This window comes from Ruditapes philippinarum, unplaced genomic scaffold, assembly GCF_026571515.1.
Source record: "Ruditapes philippinarum isolate M1 unplaced genomic scaffold, ASM2657151v2 ctg986_1_1_1_1, whole genome shotgun sequence".
In the NCBI taxonomy this organism is placed as follows: Eukaryota; Metazoa; Mollusca; class Bivalvia; order Venerida; family Veneridae; genus Ruditapes; species Ruditapes philippinarum.
In genome coordinates, this window is record NW_026864627.1 from 156,052 (window position 1) to 183,676 (window position 27,625).

At 33.9% G+C, this 27,625-nt stretch overlaps 2 protein-coding genes across 2 annotated transcripts; both read right to left on the reverse strand.

Annotated features, from left to right (window-relative positions):
* Window positions 1-687: 687 nt before the first annotated feature.
* Window positions 688-25,577, reverse strand: LOC132726315 (E3 ubiquitin-protein ligase DTX4-like; the record flags this gene model as incomplete). Its single annotated transcript, XM_060711623.1, has 9 exons — window positions 688-4,229; window positions 4,643-4,732; window positions 5,144-5,305; window positions 6,287-6,433; window positions 7,705-7,769; window positions 8,708-8,791; window positions 11,049-11,110; window positions 19,625-20,489; window positions 25,337-25,577. Coding segments are annotated over 9 exons (1,944 nt in total), but the record flags the coding sequence as incomplete, so codon positions are not given.
* On the reverse strand, window positions 21,404-24,832 carry LOC132726316 (transforming protein RhoA-like). The gene has a single exon (XM_060711624.1). The coding sequence runs from the start codon at window positions 24,795-24,797 to the stop codon at window positions 24,216-24,218; it is 582 nt and encodes a 193-aa protein (XP_060567607.1). The 5' UTR covers window positions 24,798-24,832; the 3' UTR covers window positions 21,404-24,215.
* Window positions 25,578-27,625: the final 2,048 nt, after the last annotated feature.

Consider the following 27,625-nt stretch of genomic DNA (forward strand, 5'->3'; position numbering starts at 1 on the left):
CTTTCTTCAGTATCAACTCTCTAGTGAAATATACTTCCATGTATTCACTGATACATTGGTTGTCACATCCGTTTATTTTATTTTTACCACCATGTAAAATAACAAAAGATGTCTGTGGAAAACATGCTCCATTTTTCTGAGTGATAAAAGCATAACAGAAAAGGCGGTATACTTCAGTAAAAAAAACCTTGACAGAATTGCCTGCCCTTTATAGTGAACATTTTTTTTCAAGTTATAAGTGTGTGTATATGTGATGGTTTTTTAAGAAAATATTCAAAGTAAACAAGTGCTGTTAGTGTGATCGACTATTCACAGTGCTTGATAGTAAAACAAGAACCTGGATAATGTAGAAAGTTCAAAAAGGGCAATAACTCTGTCAAAATCCATGTTAAAATTATGGGCCTTGGACATTGACCTCTTATCATGCTCTCAAATGTGTGACGTTTCAAACCATTCCCTTCAGTAGTTTTGGAGATACTAACTTTCACAAAAAAAACTTAACCAAAAAGTGACCCTTGTAAGAACAATAGCTTTCATAGTTTCTAAGAATAAGGACCTCAACTTAGGCTAACAGAGGACCATGACAATTCCTTATTATTTAAAAGAAAAAATGATAAAGATAAAAGTTACCACAAAACTATAAAACATTCCTGGAATTCTCAGCAACAAATGATAACAACCTCTAAATATAGTATTACTTTGTTTATTTTTATGAGAACCATCTCAAATATTCCAAAATTTTAACAACTAAAGAAAACCAAAATGATTTTTTGTATAAAATGTAAAAACTGAAAGAATATTTATATATAAACTGACCTAAAACCTCTAAGTACATGCAAATACAAGTTAGTCCCAAAGTTTATCGATAAAATTTTCAACCGCAATACTAGAAATATACATACACTGTTTATCAATAAACTTTTCAACCGCAATACTAGAAATATACATACACTGTTTATCAATAAACTTTTCAACCGCAATACTTGAAATATACATACACTGTCGTGATTGAAGCCTTGTGATTTTTCAAAAAACGTTTTATTTATTTAATTTTTTATTCATTCATTTAATTGACATGAACACTGTAAATATCATAGGGCAATTTTCAGCTTTATTGGTGGAAGATCTCAGATGCCACTTCCTGCATTGTTTCAGGCATGAGCACTGGAGTGGAATGTGGCGTCTGAGTAGACCCACCAACCTTCCAAATGCTAGCTTGATAGCTGCCTCACATAAATGAATCCAATACCAACTTTGCGGCGCTCATTTAATAACACTATAATTTTAGTACATTTAAACATGGATTTCACTTAAAATCCAATGCTGTGTTGTCTTTTAAAAAGTATCAGTATTCAAGCAATACTGAAGTATGTGCACATGAAGTTTGTAACATACCCAGTATGTACTTGTATTTTTTTATTTTCTTTTCCGTAATATTAATGAACATACTACCTGGATAAGATCCTATTTTATGAACAACTGTAACAGTTCCAATTGATCACATGACACAGCACATGTTTACTCATGTCATGTAACCATTATATACATGTATTTCTTTATATCCAAACAGTGTACATTAAACCTTGAAACAAAATTATTTTCCATTAATGTCAATGTATTTATTCATGTCATAAAAAGAATCCCACATTCCCTGTTATATTATTACAACAAATTTTCAATTCGCTCACTTTTCAAATGCACACTTCATAACAATTTCTTGGATTTATGTTATTAAACTGTTTTATCACATACCCCTGCCGCTTTTGCTTAAAAATGGTATTGTATGGCTATGCATATATAGTCATTGGTATTGTATGGCTATGCATATATAGTCTTGTAACGTCATTTGCATTATACAAACATAGCATGAACGTAAATGATAACGTTACACTATAAACGTGTCAATGAAAAAATGATTTTTTTTACTGTAAACAGTTCTTACTTTGGACATGTGATAAATAAAATATTATATTTGTGTAGGTTCATTATTAAAGTTATTGAACTCATTGAATAAAATTATATTATGCTCACTAGACTCTTGCATATTATAATTTTATTCAACTTTTTGAATAAATTCTGTACTGAACCTACACACATTTAATATCCTCTATATATCATATGATAATGAATGTGATGTCCTTTATCTTTAACAACAATGAACAATTTTCACAAATATTCTTAAAGGGACTCCACTGAGGTTTAAAACCCTAAAAACATAACATTTTATTTTCCTACATAAATGAGCTGGGGCACTTTAAACAGAAATATATGCAAAGATTGTTAAATAATATACCTTGAAATAAATTGAAAATCACATTTTTATGCTTTTCGTGGCCAATTTTGAGTGAATAGCGTTTAAACACTTCATTTTGGGTCATTTTTTACAATTTGAATAAATATTCTGGAAAAATGAATATTAAACACAGATTAGTGGTCTAAACCTACATCAAATGGTACATTTATCTGGAAAAAATATTTTCAGTCCCATCATGTGAAAAAAAAACTCAGTGGATTCCCTTTAATGTAGACATTAACAATACTAACACTGAAGCTATTGCAACCAAAATATGCCTGTTACAATCATTATCTTTTAATGATTTAATTTGATCATTTTTAATCACATCAGTTGTTAGATTCATGTGTTTTTCTTTTGTTTTTGTTTTTTTGTTTGTCTGTGCTATTTACTAGCTCAAATTGTTTTGTTTGTTCAATACGGGCATCATTTCTATTTAAAATAATTTTCATAGGAATTATCAGGAAAGATCCGAATCTGTTTTATCCTGTAGGCCTACTGTCTTACTTGTTTTTTTAGCACTGACATCATTACAAAATATAGCTGTTGACATCATATCTAAATATAGCTAATGACATAATTACTAAATATAGCTCTACCTGTTTCTTCTAAAGGTAAACTTATAATAATAATGATTAATATTTCTAAAATATGTATATTTTGAATAAAAAATAAAAACTGTAATGTATTAATCAAATAAAGATAGAAAAGTAAACAAAATACGTAAATAAAATTATGATAAGCCATTTTTAATTTAAAGCAAAGGAAACGCACATTTTTAACACAAGGGTATGGCCTAAACTGTTTTATACATTGAGTTTCCAGGTGTGATCAACTCTAAGTACTCATGTAAAGGTTACATTGAAAGATGTTCTAACTTGGACCTTATTGTTAAAAAAAAATCTTTAACATAATTGAGCCGCGTCACGAGAAAACCAACGTAATGCGTTTGCGACCATCATGGATCCAGACTGCACATCCGAGCAGTCTGATCAGGATCCATGCTATTAGCTATCAGTTTCTCTACTTGTAAAAGGGTTTGTAAGCGAACAGCATGGATCCTGATCAGACTGCTCGGATGCGCAGGCTGGTCTGGATCCATGCTGGTCGCAAACCCATTATGTTGGTTTTGTCATGACGCGGCGCAATGACATATACACCACAAATTAGCTTATAATCTAGTTATGTATATCAGTTTAAACATAAAAATATAAAATTAACATCTACTGACAGATCATAAACTAACCTAAGCATGGATATCAATTCTTAATCTGCATATTGATAACAGAAAACTGAAATAAATCATTATCTGAAAAATAGACTCGGCACCTATAATCGGTGGCAAACCTCACAAAAAATGAACAACAAAATCAACTAATGTGTATATCAAAACAACATGACCTCTAAAATAGATAACAGGGGCTCATAGAAATATTGACTTCAGTGAACAGTCCTATGACATTTTAAACATTAAAAGAATGCAGATGTTGGAAAACATTTAATATATTACCAAAGTAAATGTTCAAAAATCTATTCTAAAGTTCACATGAAAGACTCAGGTTGTCTTTACAAAACACAAGCTTTTATCAAAGTTACTGGTACCATAGTAACTAGTAACATAGTCTTGATTGTGAAATATTTAATATCACCAAAAATCCATGTGGATAAAATCTCGGAAGTGTTGAAATATCTCGGAATTCATGACCTCTCAACCAGAAGGTAAATCTTTTTCCGTGATTCCATGTACTGCTAGTTCGTTTAAAACATTATCAAGATATTTTGGGTCCGGATAACCGTGACCGGAATAATTTGAGCCGAGTTCAGTTTTATGATGTATCTCGTTCCAAGTTACAGTATTATCTTCACCGGTAGTCGTAGAATGCCCAATTGTAAATGTCAGACGTCTTTTCCATGCTATAATTAACAACTGAAGCACCTAGAATGTAAAACGATTACAATTCACTAGTGCGAAACATTTATATGTACAATTATTTTGATCATTATTAAAATAATTGAAATAATGCATGAAAGGGCACCTAAGGTCTTCCTCCACCAGTAAGTTGATCGCCATATGACCTATACTGTGTCTGTGTGACTTAAAATCCAATCAAACAAACAAACATGTACACATTATTTCAGCTGCTGGTCAACACCTGATTCAAACCATAGACCATCCATTTAACAGCTGAATAGCTTATTGATCCAAAGCACATGCTGGTTTTCATCAATCATTATCAGTCCAAATCTTGAAGAATTTAATGGGGCATAAAACCATTTTTAAGGAGGGATAGTACTACACTAAATGTCTAGAATAATATGTTTTGATTTTTTTTTATCCCTATTTCTTACCTTTCTACCTTTATCACAGTCAGGTAAATATCCTATCCTAGGAAATCCTCGAGTTGAATACTTCTTACCAGGGTTTGGATGCTCAGGTCCCTGCAAAAATACAAACATTGACAATGTTCAATTATTGATATGGTAAATACATTAAATCTTTACTGAATTGGTCAATATTAAGCAACATGTAACATTTTGAGAAGTAGCCCTGACTAGGATTTTCAAAATTCAACCTTGTTCAATCTATATATTCCCAAAATTAATACATGTAATGGACAGTTCCACAAAATGGGACATGAACAAGTCCATTAATGTTCTCTGAAGAAGGCTGTTCAGCCGAAACGTTGGTATACTGAAGGGAATTTTTAAGAATTTGCAGTTAACTACCTATTTTTTACTATCAAGTCCATTTATGAAATTCAAATAAAAGTTGAACTCCTCTGCTGATTTGCTTTAAGCCTATTAAATGTAAGTACAGTAAACACAACATGACACTTATATTGTACGTACCTGTGTACCGCTGTTGATACTGTACATTATCTGTATGGTACGATGTTCCTCGTAGCCCGGTAAATGATGATCTATAATCTTGTACTCCATCTCTCCACGCGGACAATTACCCATCTTCTCACCATATATAGTCTTACATGTGGGACACTGCATATGACCATCCTGTAATCATTATATTATATTCAGTATAACCTGTGCATAGTAACCCTTTATAGAGCAATCACCTCTCAACAACAACAGTATCTTTTTTTTCTTTCAAAAAGTTAGTCCTCCCAATAAATATAACTTTTATAAAGCAACACCTCTTTGCAGGAACCAAAATCTTTGTCTCCAAAAAGGACCAGTGGGTGTTTCTCTACAAAAGTTGTACCGTATTACAAAATACGATACATAGTTAGAATTATGATGACTTTATAATAGATAAGTAGGCCAAAGATGCTTAACACTTGAATAAGCCTGCTAAACTTTACAATATTACAATCATATTGGTTATTTATTTGCTGTTTTAAACAAAATAATTTAATTTACAATAAAATATAGTTTTATACTAAGCATTTGTTATAGTCTAAGCTCTTAAATTTAATAGAAAATGTGACTGTGGCCAATTAACATAATTGGAAGGGCTGTACAAACGTAGCTAGAGCCCAGGCTGGCAACAACAACAAATTTATTATAATAGAAATATGCATATAGAAAAAAATTTTTTGCTCGCACATATGGTTCATTCCTGTACAAGAAAGACGATATCGAAGTAATCAAGATTTAAATAACATTAGGATAACTTTAACAGATTTTATTGTCTGCATAAGCAGTTTGAAAGAATGCTTAATTTAATTAAAGATTTTTCATAACATACGTGTACAAGTTAATAATATAGTATGAACTGAAAAGAGCCGCGTCATGACAAAACCAACATAGTGCGTTTGTGACCAGCATGAATCCAGACCAGCCTGCGCATCCGCGCAGTCTGATCAGCATCCATGCTGTTCCCTTACCAACCCTATTACAAGTACAGAAACTGATAGCGAACAGCATGGATCCTGATCAGACTGCACGGATGCGCAGGCTGGTCTGGATCCATGCTGGTCGCAAACACACTATGTTGGTTTTGTCGTGATGCGGCTCATATATATATAAATATACCTTAGCACCGCTATCATACATGGCTGTCACACATAGTTTATGGAACATGTGACTACATTTGCTGAGTTTGTAAACCACATGATCCTCGGGTGATCCTGTCCCGTGCCCCGACGCCTCGATCAACTTCTCACAACATATACAGCAATCCTGAAATACATGACACACAATATAAACAACAACAACACCTTTACTACAGCCTGCAATAGTCAAAGATTTGCTTCAGTAATATTCCAATATTTTCTATTGTCAGTAATAATCAAACATTTACAAATACTGCTATTAGAAATAGTCTAACATTTACTACAGGCTGTAATAGTACAACATTAACTATAGTCTGATATAGCTGTTATCTTATAACCATATTATTATTAGTTTCAATGATTTTTGAAAGGTTATACAGCCCTATATAAACATTTGTTTGGAAATAGCGGTTCAGGTTATATTGCAAACAACCAATTTATATACAGTCATATAGTCTGTCAGGAATATTTATAACAAAATTACAATATAGCAAACTTCCTTTTTTAGAGAAGTGAGATGTCATGATAAATTGAAAGCAGCCGTGTATATAAAACTAAAGAAACATCACGATTATCCAATGAAAAGCAACGTTACAAATGTGCAGTATTTATAATACTGGGCTATATGACCTGTGTAGAATCCAACAATCTTTACCATGTACAATGTATATTATTATATAACTAACATTTTCCATGTTGTGATTGTCAGTCAAAAGCAAATAACAATGACCTTGACTGAAGAGGATACTGTTATCAACAAACAATGTCACATTGTCAAGCTTTGCACTAAATTTAGTAGTCGTCTATTATTGGAAACCAATCATTAATGGCATTATTGGATATTAAAGGGTATTAGCTGATCAATCCAAAGCAATTAATATCATGTATTAATAACAGATTCAGCCAGCATTTTTTCTGTCAAAAAAACAATGATAATTTAATGCATTCTTATAATTTATATGATTTAGAAAGGAACTTAAATGCTGAAAGCAAGGAAATAACTTCTGGTCTTTGCTTACTCTTACTTATGGTTTATTTGCATGACAAAAGGAAATTGGTCAACTTTGAAAATTTACCAAATAAAGAATTTTATTTTTGTCATATAATAAAACAGTTATAATAAATTTTTTGAAGATTTCAGTGAATATCCATGTTTCGGTGAATATCATATTTGCTACGTCCATAGACATGGATATTAACCTCATCATCATCGTACAATAACTGTATAATATTAATCTAAATTGTTTTTTTGTTTTAGACTATCAAATAATTATATATAGCACATAATGATCCTCTTACCCCAATATTTTTTTTCTACATAATTTATTTATAAACTTCATTTTTCATACTATCAGATTTTCTGTTAAATATAATATATAAATGTAGTTATAAACTTACATCATCCGCTGGTGGTGAATTCAGTATTTCAACATAATCATGTAAGATATCTTCACCTGAAGATGCTGAAACATATAATCTTAAAAATTATAAAACTTTAGATGACAAATTGTATAAATAATAGTTTTATAGTAATAATACTTATTTTCTGGTTAACGATTAGCCTTCTAAGTATCACTCGAGTCTACAGTACCCATGCGGCCAGTGCCAGCCATGCAGTTTTTTACCTCATATAGTTTTAAGACATTTAACGCCCTGTGACCTTGATCTTTGACCTAGTGACCCCAAAATCAATAGGTGTCAACTACTTATTAAGTTCAATTACTGTGAAATATGAAGACTTTATGATAAATACTTTTCAAGATAATCAGCGGAAACCATGTGGTCTACCAACATGTGGTCCGACATTAGCAAAAAATTTTGTGTGAGCACTAGTTGCGCTACACCATGGTAATTATCTATGTCATGTGATTTAGCATGTTTACAATTTCTTGTAAAGTTTCATGACTGAAAAGTTTAATTACAATATTTCTTGAATTATATTTTCTTACGGTAACTTTCAATCTTAATATTTCTTTCAATTATATTTTCATACAGTAAATTTCAATAATAGTATTTCTTTAATTACATTTTATATATTTTCAGAAAGTAAATTTCAATGATATATATATTTTCTTCAATTATATTTTCATACAATAAATTTGAATTATAATTATTTCTCTAATTACATTTTCATACAAGTATTTCAAAGTGACCATAAAGCTTATTGTTTTGTGATAAGACCGGGGCCCATGGTTATAAAGAAATTTTACAAGCTGAGCTCAAACTCCAATCTCGGGTGATTGATTGGTCAGAAACTGTCACAGTGTGTACACTGTCCAATGAAAATCCTGAGATTTGAGATAAAACTCAGAAAACAGTTTTATAACCTCGAGGCCAGGTCTTTTAACCTCGAGGAAAAATTTGAATGATATTTAAAATTTAACTACAACAAAAGACATACTAGTTTTATTGCTTCTTTTGCCAGGTTTAGGGGCAAGGTTCGGTATTCTATCATAGGAGGGTTGAATTGAACTTCCACTGGCTCCTGTAAAATATTGGTTTATTGTTAATAAAGATAAATGTTACTATACATACAAGTTAAAGCATTGTGTCTATTTAATTTTTAGTATACTGGGTTCCAATCTAGCAATTTTTCATGTGCTTCTGTTTGGCAAATCAACATCAGAAACTAAACAACAAAGTTTTAGTGAAATGCTCATATGAAATAGTGCAAAACTATGTTATGAACAAGGGTGCCATAGTCACAAAATACGCCCGTTTACGAAAGCTTTAGATGGAGATGGGGGCATTATGGATAAGTGTTATCTAGCAAGCAAGTTTTTATTCTTGGCACTTTGTTGTTAAATGAACCTTAAAACAAATCAGTAGGGAAGATATGCACAGGATGTGTGACCTTGACCTTGGTCGCAGGGACCTGAATTTTATGCACGGCACTCAGTCTCACAATGATGAACATTTGTGCCAAATTATATTGAAATCCCTCTATGCATGTAGAAGTTTTGCTCCAGACAAGCGTTTTTCTATGAGCTCTAACTGTGACCTTCACCTTTGACCTAGAGACTTGGTTCATGTGCAGGGCACTACTTCTCATGGTGGTGAACAATTCTATAAAGTAACATTAAAATTCCTCCATGCATGTAGAAAATATGCTCCGGACAACATCTGGATATTTAATCATCTCCAGTGACCTTGACCTTGCAAATATTAACCTAAATTAAATGTGTCACACCTGTAGTCATGACAGTTACCATTTGTGCTACAATCCATCAATAAATGATGACTAAATGGTCCCTATACACATCTTCAAATTTTTATCTGAACTTTGACCTCTATGTGTAACCTTGACTTTGGTCGCAGGAATCTGAATTTTGCGTGCGACACTCAGCCTCACAATGGTGAACATTTGTGCCAAGTTATATTGAAATCCCCCTAAGAATGTAGAAGTTTTGCTCCGGACAAGCGTTTTTCAATGAGCTCTAAGTGTGACCTTGACCTTTGACCTGGAGACCTGGATCATGCATGGAGCAATACATATCATGGTGGTGAACATTTCCATAAAGTATTATAAAAATTCTTCCATACATGTAGGAGATATGCTCCAGACAAAATCTGGATATTTCACCATCTTTAGTGACCTTGACCTTGCATATATTGACCTAAAGTACATGTGTCACAGCCGTAGTCATGATAATGACCATTTGTGTTACAATCCCTCAATAAATGATGATTAAATCATCCCTATACACATCTTTATATTTTTATCTAAACTTTGACCTCTATGTGTGACCTTGACCTTGGCTGCAGGGACCTGAATTTTAAGCGCCACACTCCGCCTCACAATGGTGAACATTTGTGCCAAGTTATATTGAAATCCCTCTATGCATGTGGAACTTTTGCTCCGGACAAGCGTTTTTCAATGAGCTCTAAGTGTGACCTTGACCTTTGACCTAGAGACCTAGTTCATGTGCGTGACATGGCTTCTCATAATGGTGAACATTTCTATGAAATTTCATTAAAATCCCTCCATGCGTGTAGGAGATATGCTCCGGACAAAATCTGGATATTTCATCATCTTTAGTGACCTTGACCTTGTATATATTGACCTAAATTATATGTATCACAGCCATAGTCTTGATAATGACCATTTGTGTTACAATCCCTCAATAAATGATGACTAAATGGTCCATATACACATCTTCATATTTTTATCTGAACTTTGACCTCTATGTGTGACCTTGACCTTGGCCGCAAGGACCTGAATCTTGCGCGCGACACTCCGCCTCACAATGGTGAACATTTGTGCCAAGTAATATTGAAATCCCTCTATACATGTGGAAGTTTTGCTCCGGACAAGCATTTTTCAATGAGCTCTAAGTGTGACCTTGACCTTTGACCTAGAGACCTTGTTCATGTGCGCGACACTGCTCCTCATAGTGGTGAACATTTCTATGAAGTTTCATTAAAATCCCTCCATACATGTAGGAGATATGCTCCGGACAAAATTGGACACCCCGCCCGCCCGCCCGCCAGGGGTGTTCCCATAATACGTCCCATTTTTCAAACGGGCGTATAAAAAGCAAGTAAAATATCAACGTGACTTGCTATTTTTAGTAACAAAGTCTTTACTGTTCATTATTCAGCCAGGAACGTTTTGAAAATTTCCCTAAAATTGATAAATGTTTTGATCCAGAAAGAAAGTCGGGCAAATCCGTTACAGATATTGAGCATGGTTATGGTAAAGTATAACCATTCATGTATATAAATAACCTAGAATAAGTTACCTGGAGATGGTCTTACTCTCCCTTGTCTGCCACTAGAAAATAGTAAAGCCGGGTTCAAGTTCCTGAAACAAATTTAAAAAAAAATATTTTAAAAGAAGAACAAGCTCTCTTGAAAGTCAATACTCAATACTTGGCTGCGAGAAATAGAATTTAGAAACATACTCTTTAAAAACTTGTAAATCAAAATTAGGAATATAATTTTGTCAAAATCCATGACAGAATTATATACCCTTACATACACATGAATATGATTCTTACGTCATGAATAAGTATTCCATGTATTGAAGCAATTATAATTATTTCAATGGTTTCAGTGGATGTGATGTGATACATCTGTACAAACTAAAAGAAAGATAGATTGGCATTCCATAAGAAAATCCACAAAAGAATTATATGTTGTTTTTTTTTTCTTTCAGTGAAAAAGATGGTCAATCACAAGTGTTATATGCTTCAAAGCATAACAGAATGACAATGTGTTCTATAAAAGAGAGGGGTTGATGGTTTTGTTTGTTTGATTGGGTTTTACGTCACACCGACACAGTATAGGTCATTTGGCGACGTTCCAGCTTTACTGGTGGAGGACGAAAGGGCACCTGAGTAGAACCAACGATGTTCCGTAAGCTAGCTGGATAGCTTCCTCACATGAAAGAATCCAAAGTCCCTGTCAGGATTCGAACCCACAAGGGTGAGGGGTTGGTGGTACAATGTACCAATATACCAAGACGTCATGTTGACATGGACACATAGACACCAGCCTATCAAATTAAGGATAGGTTTCTCTATTATAATAATAAATAGACCAAGATAAAGATTAGTGAGAAAAATGTGACTTATTATAATTCATTTAGTTTACATTCAGATTCTAATATGACTGTTGTTGTTGTTTATTCTGGTAAAACAAGAAAGTACAATTGAAGATACCTATAATCTATTTAAGACAAAATCATTTAAAGAATATTAATTCTCTTACTTTCTACTATATATAATGTATTTTACACTGCTGAAAATTTGAAAAAAAAACTTAATTTAAATTTTAAACATTAAATTAATTTTGATCATTACAAGATCATCACAATTATTAATACCGGTACTTTGAAAAAACTTACCTTAACCATCCCTTATTTAACATGAGTATTTTTTCCGCTTTGTTGCTTAAAGACACTTTAATGTACAATATTATAAATAGCTCTTATATCCAATACTTAACCACAGTATAAATAACGAGGAATATGCAAAATCCTTAGAGTATCGAGAAATCACATGAAGTGTGACTCCGAGTGGATTTTATAATATGAATTTCTAGGACACAAAATTTTCATGAGATGTTATGATTTGTCAATACAATAGATCACAATGTCACTATTGTATCATTATACATGTACATTGTGTATATGGCTAAGATCCTGTTAAAACACCCTTTCACCCACTTCATAAGAAAAGGTTTCATCTCCAAATTTACACTGTTGTACAATTAAATGTAATTTCCTAACACATTACTCATGAATGAACGAATTTTACCACCAATTTTGTTTATATACTTCAAAAATCCAAGTTTCAGAATTCATAAACAATATGCAGTTGTATTATTTGTGAAGAATAATTCGGATAAGAGGCTATTATCATGTCTTGTATTGGGAGAATGAGATGCTAGCCTGGTATAGATCAAAGATTTCTCCTGTATTGAGGATTATTATACGAGATATACTAGATCAATATAGGCCTTATAAAATCAATTGTAGCAGCCCATCACATCAAAATACATATTCTTCCAGGCTAAAGCATGTCAATTGAAGATTATCTCTTTTTTATGGCTTGTAAATATTTTCACGTCACAGAGCATGGAGTCACTACATGCACTGTAATATTATATTTGAGCCGCGTCATGACAAAACCAACATTATGGGTTTGCTACCAGCATGGATCCAGACTAGTCTGCGCATCTGCGCAGTCTGATCAGGATCTATGCTGTTCCCTATCAGTTTCTCTACTGTAACTAGAGTTGTAAGCGAACAGCATGGATCCTGATCAGCCTGCGCTGGTCTGGATCCATGCTGGTCGCAAACCCATTATGTTGGTTTTGTCGTGACGTGGCTCATTTATATTTACATGATCTTTATTATTATTTCATAATGAGTGACATTGCTCCCTATGTAACAGAAGCCTATATATGAAAGGCCTCTTTCCAATTAAAATTTTCTTTAGAATCATGCAGTTTTCCCAAAAGTCTGAACTTACCCAAGCTTTTTTACTTCCTAAATAAGCAAATTTAGGAATAATTTTTGCCATCCTCCCAATTAAAATTTCATTTACGATCATGCAATTTCCCAAAAATCTGATTTTACTCAAGCTTTTTTTACTTCCCAAATAAGCAATTTCAGGGATAATTTTTCCAAAAATCAAGAAGCCAATGCCTGTTCCCAATTAAGTGAGAAAAACCACTGCCCTGTTATCTCACTTTAATGGTATGTAATAATTAGAACAGTATCAGTTTGACCATGGTAAAAAAAATAATTTACAATTCGGTTACAATGACTGAGCTTATATATGTGTTTCTCAAATGAAGTGAAAATAAAAAATTTACCCTAAAACAGCCCTAATCTACAGTATAATGTATCCAGACATCTTATACATCAACTCGCAATAAATCATACAAAAATGTAACAATTTAAACTATAATGGACAATAATCAATACTGTAGAATGCTGAGAAATCACTGCAACGAAAAATCTGACAACAAATCGACACTTTGGAGTTCTCTCTGTTTAGAACACAAACTATGAATAATTCATGAACACTGGCTTTTATATTCTGTCATGAGTTCAAGTTAAACAAGGGTGCCATAGTCACAAAATACGCCCGTTTACGAAAGCTTAAGATGGAGATGGGGGCATTATGGATAAGTGTTATCTAGCAAGCAAGTTTTTATCCTTGGCACTGTGTTGTTAAATGAACCTTAAAACAAATCAGTAGGGAAGATATGCACAGGATGTGTGACCTTGACCTTGGTCGCAGGGACCTGAATTTTATGCACGGCACTCAGCCTCACAATGATGAACATTTGTGCCAAATTATATTGAAATCCCTCTATGCATGTAGAAGTTTTGCTTCAGACAAGCGTTTTGCTATGAGCTCAAACTGTGACCTTCACCTTTGACCTAGAGACTTGGTTCATGTGCAGGGCACTACGTCTCATGGTGGTGAACAATTCTATAAAGTAACATTAAAATTCCTCCATGCATGTAGAAAATATGCTCCGGACAACATCTGGATATTTAATCATCTCCAGTGACCTTGACCTTGCAAATATTAACCTAAATTAAATGTGTCACACCTGTAGTCACAAGAGCCATGTCAACATGGCCATCCCCCGCCGAATGTGTTTGCTCATTGGAAGAATGTATATGTAGTAGAGCGGAATAATTCCATTTTAAGAAGTCTTTTGGTAATGAAAACTGATGGCTATAATGATTACAGATTTGAAACCTATGTGAATACTGATGGCTGAAAATAACAAAATTGAATTGAAAAATTAAGTATGAAAAAGAACAAAGGGCAATAACTCAAAAATTATAAAAGGTAGAGTTATCATTCTTGTGCAGTGCACACCTCCTGAGTGAGATCTATGCACCTATGAAGTTTCATTTTGATATCTCAAAGGCTTTTTGAGTTATGCTCTGGACAAAAATTAATTTTGGAAAATAACAAAGGGCAATAACTCAAAAATAATGCAGGGTATAGTTATCATTCTTAAGCACTGCACTCCTCCTCAATGAGATCCATCCACCTTTGAAGTTTCAAGTTGATACCTCAAATACTTTTTGAGATAAGCTTGGACAAAATAGCATAAAAAAAACAAAGGGCAATAACTCAAAAATTGTATAGGGAAGAGTTATCATTCTTGCGCACAACATTCCTCCTCAATAAGATCTATCCACCTATGACATTTCATGTTGATATCTCAAACACTTTTTGAGTTATGCTCCACTCAGGTGAAAAATTAGGTATGAAAAATAACAAAGGGCAATAACTCAAAAATTATGAAAGGTAGAGTTATCATTCTTGTGCACTGCACACCTCCTGAGTGAGATCTATGCACCTATGAAGTTTCATGCTAATATCTCATAGGCTTTTGGAATTATGCTCTGGACAAAAATCAATTTTGAAAAATAACAAAGGGCAATAACTCAAAAATCATGCAAGGTAGAGTTATCATTCTTGTGCACTGCACTCCTCCTCAATGAGGTCTATCCACCTATGAAGTTTCAAGTTGATAACTCAAATACTTTTAGAGATATGCTCCGGACAAAAATGTCGGACGGAAGGACGGACGGAAGGACGGACGGACGGAGACTATTTCTATATCCTCCGCCGAAATTTTTCGGTTACCATTTGTGCTACAATCCATCAATAAATGATGACTAAATGGTCCCTATACACATCTTCAAATTTTATCTGAACTTTGACCTCTATGTGTAACCTTGACTTTGGTCGCAGGGATCTGAATTTTGTGTGCGACACTCAGCCTCACAATGGTGAACATTTGTGCCAAGTTATATTGAAATCCCCCTATGAATTATGTAGAAGTTTTGCTCCAGACAAGCGTTTTTCAATGAGCTCTAAGTGTGACCTTGACCTTTGACCTGGAGACCTGGATCATGCATGGAGCAATACATATCATGGTGGTGAACATTTCCATAAAGTATTATAAAAATTCTTCCATACATGTAGGAGATATGCTCCAGACAAAATCTGGATATTTCACCATCTTTAGTGACCTTGACCTTGCATATATTGACCTAAAGTACATGTGTCATAGCCGTAGTCATGATAATGACCATTTGTGTTACAATCCCTCAATAAATGAAGATTAAATCGTCCCTATACACATCTTCATATTTTTATCTAAACTTTGACCTCTATGTGTGGCCTTGACCTTGGCTGCAGGGACCTGAATTTTGTGCGCGACACTCCGCCTCACAATGGTATACATTTGTGCCAAGTTATATTGAAATCCCTCTATGCATGTGGAAGTTTTGCTCCGGACAAGCGTTTTTCAATGAGCTCTAAGTGTGACCTTGACCTTTGACCTAGAGACCTAGTTCATGTGCTGACATGGCTTCTCATAATGGTGAAAATTTCTATGAAATTTCATTAAAATCCCTCCATGCATGTAGGAGATATGCTCCGGACAAAATCTGGATATTTCATCATCTTTAGTGACCTTGACCTTGTATATATTGACCTAAATTATATGTATCACAGCCATAGTCTTGATAATGACCATTTGTGTTACAATCCCTCAATAAATGATGACTAAATGGTCCATATACACATCTTAATATTTTTATCTGAACTTTGACCTCTATGTGTGACCTTGACCTTGGCCGCAAGGACCTGAATCTTGCGCGCAACACTCCGCCTCACAATGGTGAACATTTGTGCCAAGTAATATTGAAATCCCTCTATACATGTGGAAGTTTTGCTCCGGACAAGCATTTTTCAATGAGCTCTAAGTGTGACCTTGACCTTTGACCTAAAGACCTGGTTCATGTGCGCCACACTGCTCCTCATAATGGTAAACATTTCTATGAAGTTTCATTAAAATCCCTCCATACATGTAGGAGATATGCTCCGGACAAAATCTGGATATTTCATCATTTAGTGACCTTGACCTTGTATATATTGACCTAAATTATATGTATCACAGCCATAGTCTTGATAATGATCATTTGTGTTACAATCCCTCAATAAATGATGACTAAATGGTCCATATACACATCTTCATATTTTTATCTGAACTTTGACCTCTATGTGTGACCTTGACCTTGGCCGTAAGGACCTGAATCTTGCGCGCCACACTCCCCCTCACAATGGTGAACATTTGTGCCAAGTAATATTGAAATCCCTCTAAACATGTGGAAGTTTTGCTCCGGACAAGCATTTTTCAATGAACTCTAAGTGTGACCTTGACCTTTGACCTAGAGACCTAGTTCATGTGCGCGACACTGCTCCTCATAGTGGTGAACATTTCTATGAAGTTTCATTAAAATCTCTCAATACATGTAGGAGAGATGCTCCGGACAAAATCTGGATATTTCATCATCTTTAGTGACCTTGACCTTGTATATATTGACCTAAATTATATGAATCACAGCCATAGTCTTGATAATGACCATTTATGTTACAATCCCTCAATAAACTAAAGGATGCTTTTGTAAAAAAGCGCATGTCTCCCCCACTGCTGAGAATAACTGTGAATGGAAACAGGAATGGAAATGGAGAAATTGACCAACGGTCACTGTGACCTTGACCTTTGACCTACTGACCCCAAAAACAATAGGGATCATCTGCTCTATAAGACCAATCATCCTATGAAGTTTGAGGGCTGTAGGTCAAAAGGAACTCTAGTTATCATCCGGAAACGAGAAATTGACCAACGGTCACTGTGACCTTGACCTTTGAACTACTGACCCCAAAAACAATAGGGATCATCTGCTCAATAAGACCAATCATCCTATGAAGTTTGAGGTCTGTAGGTCTAAAGGAACTCTAGTTATCATCCGGAAACGAGAAATTGACCAACGGTCAGTGTGACCTTGACCTTTGACCTACTGACCCCAAAAACAATAGGGATCATCAGCTCTATAAGACCAATCATCCTATGAAGTTTGAGGGCTGTAGGTCAAAAGGAACTCTAGTTATCATCCGGAAACGAGAAATTGACCAACGGTCACTGTGACCTTGACCTTTGAACTACTGACCCCAAAAACAATAGGGATCATCTGCTCAATAAGACCATTCATCCTATGAAGTTTGAGAGCTGTAGGTCAAAAGGAACTCTAGTTATCGTCCGGAAACGAAGAATGGACGGACGGACTGACGGACGGACGGACGGACTGACGGACGGACAGGGCAAAAACAATATGTCTCCCCCCGAGGTGGGGGAGACATAATGATGACTATATGGTCCATATACACATCTTCATATTTTTATCTGAACTTTGACCTCTATGTGTGACCTTGACCTTGGCTGCAAGACCTGAATTTTGCGCGCGACACTCCGCCTCACAATGGTGAACATTTGTGCCAAGTAATATTGAAATCCCTCTATACATGTGGAAGTTTTGCTCCGGACAAGCATTTTTCAATGAGCTCTAAGTGTGACCTTGACCTTTGACCTAGAGACCTGGTTCATGTGCGCGACACTGCTCCTCATAGTGGTGAACATTTCTACTAAGTTTCATTAAAATCCCTCCATACATGTAGGAGATATGCTCAGGACAAAATTGGACGCCGCCCGCCCCACCGCCCGCCCACCAGGGGCGTTCCCATAATACATCCCGTTTTTCAAACGGGCGTATAAAAAAACATTAGTAATAATACTAACACCTCACAAAATTAAACTTGCAGTGTTCACATAAATACATGTATACATTGTATATGTGTAACAAAATTTCTTCAACTAATTTGCAAATTCAATGCTTTACCTAGAGTATCAATGAGTATTACTTAAATTGTTAACTGTCTCATTTATAATATACATGTAACTCAGTTAAATTGTAAAATTACTAGGCTATCTAAAACAGTCATGTTTACAGCATGTTGGCTTACATGTAGTACCAGTACTTAACATGTCTGCCTCTCAACCCACAGAGACAAGTTTAAGCCTTAATACAACTACATGTAGGTTTAAAACCATTTTTCCTCATTATGACGTCAATACTGGTGTTTGTTACACTAAGCAGTCCCAGATTCATATTATGGTGTATCAAATGGACCCTAGCTATAATTTAATGTACTTACTAATTATCCCAGATATATGCATTTATATTATAAAGTTTCCAGCTAGGTCAAATGAATGATTCAAATCTATCCCATACTATAAAGGGAACATTTTCTGAAAGTCTAGTTTTGGACCAGCAGAAGTTACGCTTGCAAATGTTACATTATCATTTCATGATTTAACTTAGATAGGCAATTAAGATAGGGACTTTTTCCTGAAAATCTAGTTTTGGGCCAGCCGAGGGTCACAAGTTTTGCCAACATCATTTGGACACATTATCATCTTTAATATGATTAAACTCAGATATACAAAATAGGATAGGGACTTTTAGATGTTTCCAATCCCTAATGTTTGAACAAAGATTAATTTTTAAGATAAATGTATGTAACATTATTATTGACATCACATCATCATGTATATTTCTCTTTCCTTCAGAAATGAATTTTATAAAATTTATATTGTTTAATTCAATATTTTTAGCATCTGTCTCTTTTATGAGAAAACAGCCATACCAATAGCAACATTTTCAAACATTTTGTTAAAATGCAAGGTTAAGACATTCAACTAAGCCTGGGATGTTTTTTCATGGCACACTGCAATAAAGTGTGTCATGAAATTTATTGTTTGTAAGAAAAGCTGCTTTCACAGATCATAAAACTTGAATCATGATTTTAAAAATAAACCATAGGATAAAGATCAAAACATTTTTACCAAAACTGGACTTTTCTCCTATATTTCACAAACCTATATTGTACAAAACAACAGAGAAACATTAAGAAAATAATCTACTTACCCAGGAAGAAAATGACCTGGTTGAGATGAACTGCCTGTACTGGGTTGATGAAAGTTGAAACCTGGCATGTGACTCCCTCCGAATATCGGTGTCATACCAACATTTCCGGATCCTTGGCTACCAAACATACTTGTCTGGAAACTTGAAAATGTCATAAAAGAGGAACAAGTCTGTGGTATTGATGTAGAATGTGGAGGTAATGCGGAATAAGTTGAAGCAATTGTAACCGGAATGGACTGGTTTGGAGGCGGCACCAAACTGCTGGACTGGTTCTGCTGGCTGAGAGTAGACTGGGACTGGATATATCTTCTACGCGTTATAGGGCCTTGATGACTGTGGCTAAATGGATTAGGAAGATGCGCATTTATTGACAATGGATTAGAATTCACTGAATGTTGTAATAAATTGACACTGTTGTTTACAGTCATTGCCGGTACAGTGGATAATGTGTTAGTAGTAATGACTGCTCCAGTTGACACAGTAGATGACCTTGACCTCTTAGCAGAGGCGCTACTTTTACCAGTACTACCAGCAGATTGCCTTTTTGTACCAGTACTTAATGGCACACCTGACTCTGCAGGGTATGACACTGACGTAAAAGTTCGCTGTATATTTCTTACACGTCCCGTTTCGATTCTTTTCTGCGTCATTGTACTCAGATCAATATGATACGGTAATACAAATTTAGATTTTGATAAATCAATGAATGTTTGTCCTTTAACGTAACATTCATCGAGAAAGTTGATAATCTCAATGTCAAAATCACACCAGGATCCTAGAGCATCCCCCTCCCATTGCCAAGTGATTCCTTTTGCTAGTGGACTAGAGGAGGGTAATACTGTACGACGTATAGGGCGCTGTGTACCTGAAAATATACAGAATATAATAAAAACTTTGACTATATAATAAACAATTGACTATAATCATGTAGTGCAGGCATTGTAACAATTATGCTTTGTGTGTTATTTATACATTCCTTTAAAAAGTATAGTGTATTATTTGTATTTAATTACCTCCCCTGATATAAGTTGCATGTATTATAGTAATCTAATAACATGATTCAATTACCTTCCCTGATATTAGCTGCATGTATCATAATAATCTTACAACATGATTCAATTACCTCCCCTGATATAAGCTGCATGTATTATAGTAATCTAATAACATGATTCAATTACCTCCCCTAATATAAGCTACATGTATTTTAGTAATCTAATAACATGATTCAATTACCTCCCCTGATATTAGCTGCATGTATTATAGTAATCTAATAACATGGTTCAATTACCTCCCCTGATATAAGCTATATGTATTTTAGTAATCTAATAACATGATTTAATTACCTCCCCTGATATAAAGTCAACATCAAGTAGCTTAAGTTAGACTGGCTAAATATTAAGATCAAGTGAAGCTTATAACAAATATATAATTATATTTTTTTTTGTTAGCTAAATGTAAATGCAGAAAAAGAAACAAGAATGTAAAAAGGTGGGATTTGGCATAAATCAAAGATTTATGTTACCAGTTAAATCTATCTCCATATTGTGATGCTGTACCTGGAATCAGGATGGTACCCACTTTGATAACAATTAAAATTTTTGTACGATTTAATTAAGATTAATCGGATTACCACTATGAACTTAACATCAGGGGAGGTAATTGAATCATGTTATTAGATTACTATAATACATTCAGTGACATTTTACAACCATTAACTGGTCAACAAAATATAATGTTTAATCAGTATTTTGGTAACAGCTCAGTTATTTTTCAAAAGCCTCATCATTTACAAGTTGTTTCTTATCAACTGGTAATATTTCTGAATTCATTGTATCAAGTTCCAAAATTTGGAAGTCAGAGACTGCAAAATGTCTGACATTGGAAGTCACATTACATGTACACAATGTATATAGGTAAAGAAGGAAAATCATTTGGAAGTCACAAGCCAAAATCAAGGAGTAAATGACTCCCAAATTTCAATTAATGGAAGCCTATACGCCAATCAAATGAGTTTTATTCCATCATCTGTCACAACACTGCACTGTAAATGCAATGGTTTCTTTTTGGTGCCAAAACTGATAGGGAAATGGCCAAGTCACATTACCAGTGATCTCTTACCAGAAAAGTCAGAGTCCCCAATATGCCCCAGGAATGGCAGGAAAGTCACAGACCAGTGATCAACTGACTGTCCCTCTTATCAGAAAAGTCAGAGTCCCCAATATTCCCCAGGAATGGGGGGGCCTTAGCCTACAACCAGCTAACTAGTGCAAATGTATTTATATTGTTGGAATATTAGAAAGGGTAAAGCATGCTTCTACACTTATCATATTTTCAATAGGAATTGTTTATCATTCACAACATTGTCAGATGTTTTCAATTTCTTGGGTGTTTACAGTTTTGTAAACTCCCGTCTTGCCCAAACATTTCCTTAACATAAGTAATATAGGAGAAATTTAGAACAAATAGAATAAAGTGTTTGTATTTTATCCCAAATTCCTTGAGTTTCAAATTCCTGTCAACTTTTGCAAGTACTTAATGTTAAGTGACCTTGGACCAACATGAACTGACCTTAAAATAGCCAGGGACTATTACATACTATATACCAAAACTAACCTCTATACATATTTCAAGGACTGTAGGCCTGTAATCTAATGACATATTAATTGGATAAGGTCTGGTCTTAGGACAGACTGATATGACTTTATGCAAAAACAGTATCTATACAGTCTCAATTTTTCAAAAAGGTATGCAATTAAAATAAAACGATTATCTAGCATGGATAACTTGCACATAAACAAGATCTATACAACAATATTTATTTAGCTGAGAGAAAATAACAACAATTCTTTACATAATAGATAATAGTTTTTATTTCTTCAATTTAACATTTTTTTTACATATTTAGTTTATTTACATGTACATAACATATCATTTCATCTACAGAGAAAATGTCATAAAATAAATTTAACACACACACATACATGTATATACATGTAACACATGTACAAATCACAAAGGATTGCACATTAATATGAAAGAATACTTTCACAAATACACACAAAAATATTATATATTAGATAAATTTAAGGTAAGCTTATATAAACATTTAAGTGTTCAAATTTCACCTTAAGTATAAACTGTTAACATTAAATTGTACATCCACCCTGCAAAATTATTTATTATAGTTTTATCTGTTTAGTTATAAATACACAAGTGGCCATATTTCTGTAAAGAAATGCTCAACATACATGTATATACAGTGATATACTGTTTGGGCAAATAAAACAAGGCTTTTTTGTTGTTGTTGAACAAAGAATAAGTACAAATAAGAAAACATAGAATCATATATTTAACAGTATAATAATGGTATGATAAATGTTCTGATTTATGAATAAAGAGTTTTTTTACCTTCAGTCTTTAGATATGAATATTAAAACTTATTCACTGTAAACAATTATCATGATTATCATGATATTAATTTTGTTTGAAAAAATAGAAGCAAGGAAACAGTTTTAACACATCAATTTATGTATTAAGCAAAAAGTGTTTGTTTTTTTCTCTTGTTTTTTTTTATCAAAACAATATTTGATCAATATATCAGTATTTGATATTAATAAATTAGTACCCAGAAATACAATAGTTCTAAAAAAAACACTGAAATGAAAATTCACGCAATCTCATTTAAATACACTAACTGAACTCAGAAAGCAATTTACATTAACACACAGACTTTAATTAACCTTTTACCCCATGAGCATTGTGTGATAAATGGCTGTTTTCAACTTTTCATTGAAAAGCCTCCTGTTACAAGTTCCAACTGCTATAAAACTATAAAAAATGCTTCAATACTGATGAAACTTGGCACATATGTTGACTGAATCATAACCTCTCTAACAACATGCTCAATCTTAAATATCCTGTTACCATGGCAACAGGGGGATGTCTTAAAATTGCGAAAAATCACTATTTTGCATTGGTTTTTTTTTTCCATAAAAACTTATTTCAAAGTGCTGCAACTTCTAAATGCAATGAGATAGAGTAAAAGGCTTTTCAGCGTTGGTTACACATCACCTTAAGATCGACCTGAGAACATTTTTAGCCATTCACATGTCCAAAATTTTCTTTGCGATGAGGGGGACTACTGCCCCCTTCAAATCCCCCAAACAGAAGGGGGCACACCCCCCTTCTGCCAACCCCCTGATGTATTTTTCTGATGTGGGACAGCACAGAAAAAGTGGTCACTTTTTTTAACAACATTTCTCAAACGAAAAACAGTGTTCGGGGCCTACATTGTAAATAGGGCATTTTTTCACTGTTTGAGGCCTTAAAAAGGGGGGGGGGGGACAAAAAGCCGCCAAAACACGTCTATATAAGGGAAAAGGTTTACATGTACCGTTAAAGTCTGTGATTAATATAACAGAATAAATAATAAAATATATTTTATGGTCTAAACCAACTTGAAAATAAAGTTCCTTTCATTTTGCACATGAAATTGTGAAGAAAAAAGTGTATAATTATCTTCACTTTGTTTATGTTGTTGTTTTCACATCGTATTATTACAGTGACATAGCATCCAATAAATCACAATTTTTCAAAATATTTTACACTTGGTCTTCTTTTTCTTCTTTTTTCCTAGCAAGGCAGCACGTGTGGCTTCTTCAAATACCTCTCGAACTCCATCATTTGTCCTTGCGGAACATTCCAGATAACTAAAAGCTCCTATACGTGCAGCCATGGCACGACCATCTTCTACTTTCACTACTTCTTGTTTAGTTTTTGCCAGTTCAAGTCTTGTTGCTTCATCAGTTCTTAAATCATTTTTGGTTCCAACTAAGACAATGGGAACATTTGGACAGAAATGTTTAACTTCTGGTGCCCATTTTTCCGATATATTCTCCAAACTGTCAACATTATCTACTGAAAAGCACATTAGAATAACATCTGTTTCAGGATATGAAAGGGGACGTAGTCGATCGTAGTCATCTTGACCAGCAGTGTCCCATAATACCATTTCAACCTCTTTTCCGTCTACAACAATATCTGCTACATAATTTTCAAATACTGTTGGTATGTAAACTTCTGGGAATTCATCTTTACTGAACACAAAAAGTAGGCATGTCTTGCCACATGCTCCGTCTCCAACAATCACTAACTTTTTCCGAATGTAAGTCATACTTCCAATATTTTTATCCAAAATCAATTCAAGCAGGTAAATACAACCAAGTGTGTTTTCTTCAGTAATATGTATGTAACTATGTTTATCATTATTATGATACCCTTCTTTATAGCTATTTACCATGTTCTATAAATAGATTTGCAATCCTGATCTAAAAATAGCTACAATCATTCATTGGTCAATAGATAATGCTAAAATTAAAAAATATATACACCTTTCTAAAAAATTTACCTATTTATCTTATCTGTTTAAATTGACAAAATTGACATACTAGTAATATGCATGACTTCAAACTAATTTAGATCTGATAGAATAAATATTTTGTATATTTTCACCAGTGGCAGTGACTCAGTCCTAAATTTGCCACTTGCAATTAAACATATAATTACATTGCTTAATTAGTGTGTTCTTACTTAAAATTTACATTTCAAGTTTAAACAGCGACAAATAAATCGATGCCTGGATAGTGCCCAAAAAATGCGTAAAATTAAGAGGTGTTGCACAACTATTTCTAAATATAGTCATAGGTTAATCACCTGTTCCCTGCCTAGTTTGGTTTAGATTTTTTACATCAACCTGATATAAATACAAAATGGGATCAACGCTCCCAAGATGTAATGGAACTTGAGAATTTTTATTGTTTTCCAAATAAGCAGTTATTTGAGGGGAATAGGGTCTCCAGCCTCCATATTCATTTTGCCATTCCCATACTACGACTCCTGCAGCCATGTTTACTTTCGATTTGTTTTGATCTCGTCGAATTCTCGGGAAGATGAAATTTTAAAAAAATTCATTTTTTTTATAACTGAAACACAAGACATTTCATAATATTTGTATAATTTAATTTGAGAATGTTTTTGAATAATTTTGATCGGTAAAATGCAAATAAATAGCTTAGGTGAAATTTACCCATGATGCACCAGCATTCTTGTTGTGAAGGGAAACTTTTTGACCAAGATCAATAAATGTTTTGGAATTAATTGCTTTTAAAGCAGTAAAGCTGTCTAACATAATAAAATTGACAAACAGCACATCAAAGACATAATTAATTTAAATAATGGTATGTATTATTTCATGGTAACATTCTTAGAAAGCAAGCAATTCTCTTTTAAATTTTTTTCATTATTCCAAATCAATGTAAAAATAGGTGGGTGGGGTAAGTGTTAGACACCAAAGCCTATATTTTGTATACTACATATACGAAATGAGTCTACTATATATGATATGCTTTAGGGGAATTAGACCCCATGGTCTTATCCAGGATATAGCTAATGTAAACCTGAAAATCCTCAGGTGGTGACCAGGTATTGAACTCCGGTGCTCTCAATTATAAGGCAGACACTCAACCCTTTAAGATTTTGAATTTACTAGCCCGAATTCCAGTTTTGAAAATTCCAGTTTTTAATTAATTCTACTATAATATTATATTTACTAAATTTTCTTAAAATTTTCACTGGGCCAAATTAATTTTCACTGGCCGTGGGCCACCGGGCCAGTGCTAAATTCTATGACTGAATATGACTATTATGAAGAGTCAAATAGGTGCACTTTAACTTAGTTTAAGAAATTTCACAAGACTAGGATGGGTGTTGGGTCAAATGAACATCCTGTCATCTTCTCTATGTGTTACTATTTAAATTAATTTTGGCTAGAATTTCAGGGTGTTCTTTTGACCCATGTCCTCGGGTCTGACCCATCATAAAATCAGCTGTTGTATCATTTTTGATTTAATTTGAACCATCATAATTTCTGATGGATGCATTGAAACTGTACTGTTTGTCAATCAATAAGTGCCGACGTAAAGAATTTCGCATCAACAAATGAGCAATAAATTGAATAATGTGCCTTCAGGTACAATAGGGCTAAGGCGTGATGAATTATCAACATTAAAGCGGTTTGAGCCAATCACTGATAAGTACACTCGCGGACGCTGGTTTGCATCTGATAGCGAGAATTAAAACGCTAATCAATATATATATGGCAGTGTTCGAAATTAGCAGTAGTCCGATAGCCCCTGACTAATAAATTTCTCCTTGGGCTACCAACTTTTCACAGTAACAAGCCCGACCAGGCTACTGTATTTTCAGAGGCAATATAAACAACTGTTTAGAACAAGTTAATCGTGCTAGTGAAATGTTTTTTGGGCTAGTGAATATTCCAATCTGGTAGTCCAACCAGCCTAGTCGATTCAAATCCTAATTTCTTACACTGATATGGCATATAATGTGTACATAATAATTTTCAATAATTAGTAAACAATAGTAATTATGTACCCGTGCCGATTTGTCAAATTTTCGTATGAAGTACCACTGGGGTAATTGTAATTTCAATGGTTAGATTTAAGCATTTTTTGCAGACTGATTGACGTCTTTCTTTTAGTATCGTAAGTTTGTAACATCTTTTGATTTTCCACTACTTAAAACAGAAAACAATGTTTTTGTTCAGAATATTATGGAACTGTGTTGGTAATTTTCATTGTTAAAAATTCTTGTTCAAGATTCTCAGCATATTTGAAATGTCCATTTAGCATTTACGTCGCAGAATTTGAACATTGAATACTGTATGAGTTACTCATCATAACTTGAAAACTGAAGTTGATCCAAGTTGATAATGACAGTGAAATATTCAAGGGTATTCTGTTACATCCTTATATACATCTGCCACAACTCTTTGGTACATACTGAATAGTAATTAATGCTAATTACTTTTTGTAGTGAATGTATCTGTACGGGTACTGAAATAATATGGGTATTTTTCTTTTTTCAGGATCTTGAACACTGATTTAATTTAAACAAGTTTGATACATATCAGTAACCATGGCAACT

Excerpts from the sequence above, each read along its gene's own strand:
- LOC132726316 (XM_060711624.1), bottom strand. The coding sequence starts at position 24,797 with ATGACTTACATTCGGAAAAAGTTAGTGATTGTTGGAGACGGAGCATGT.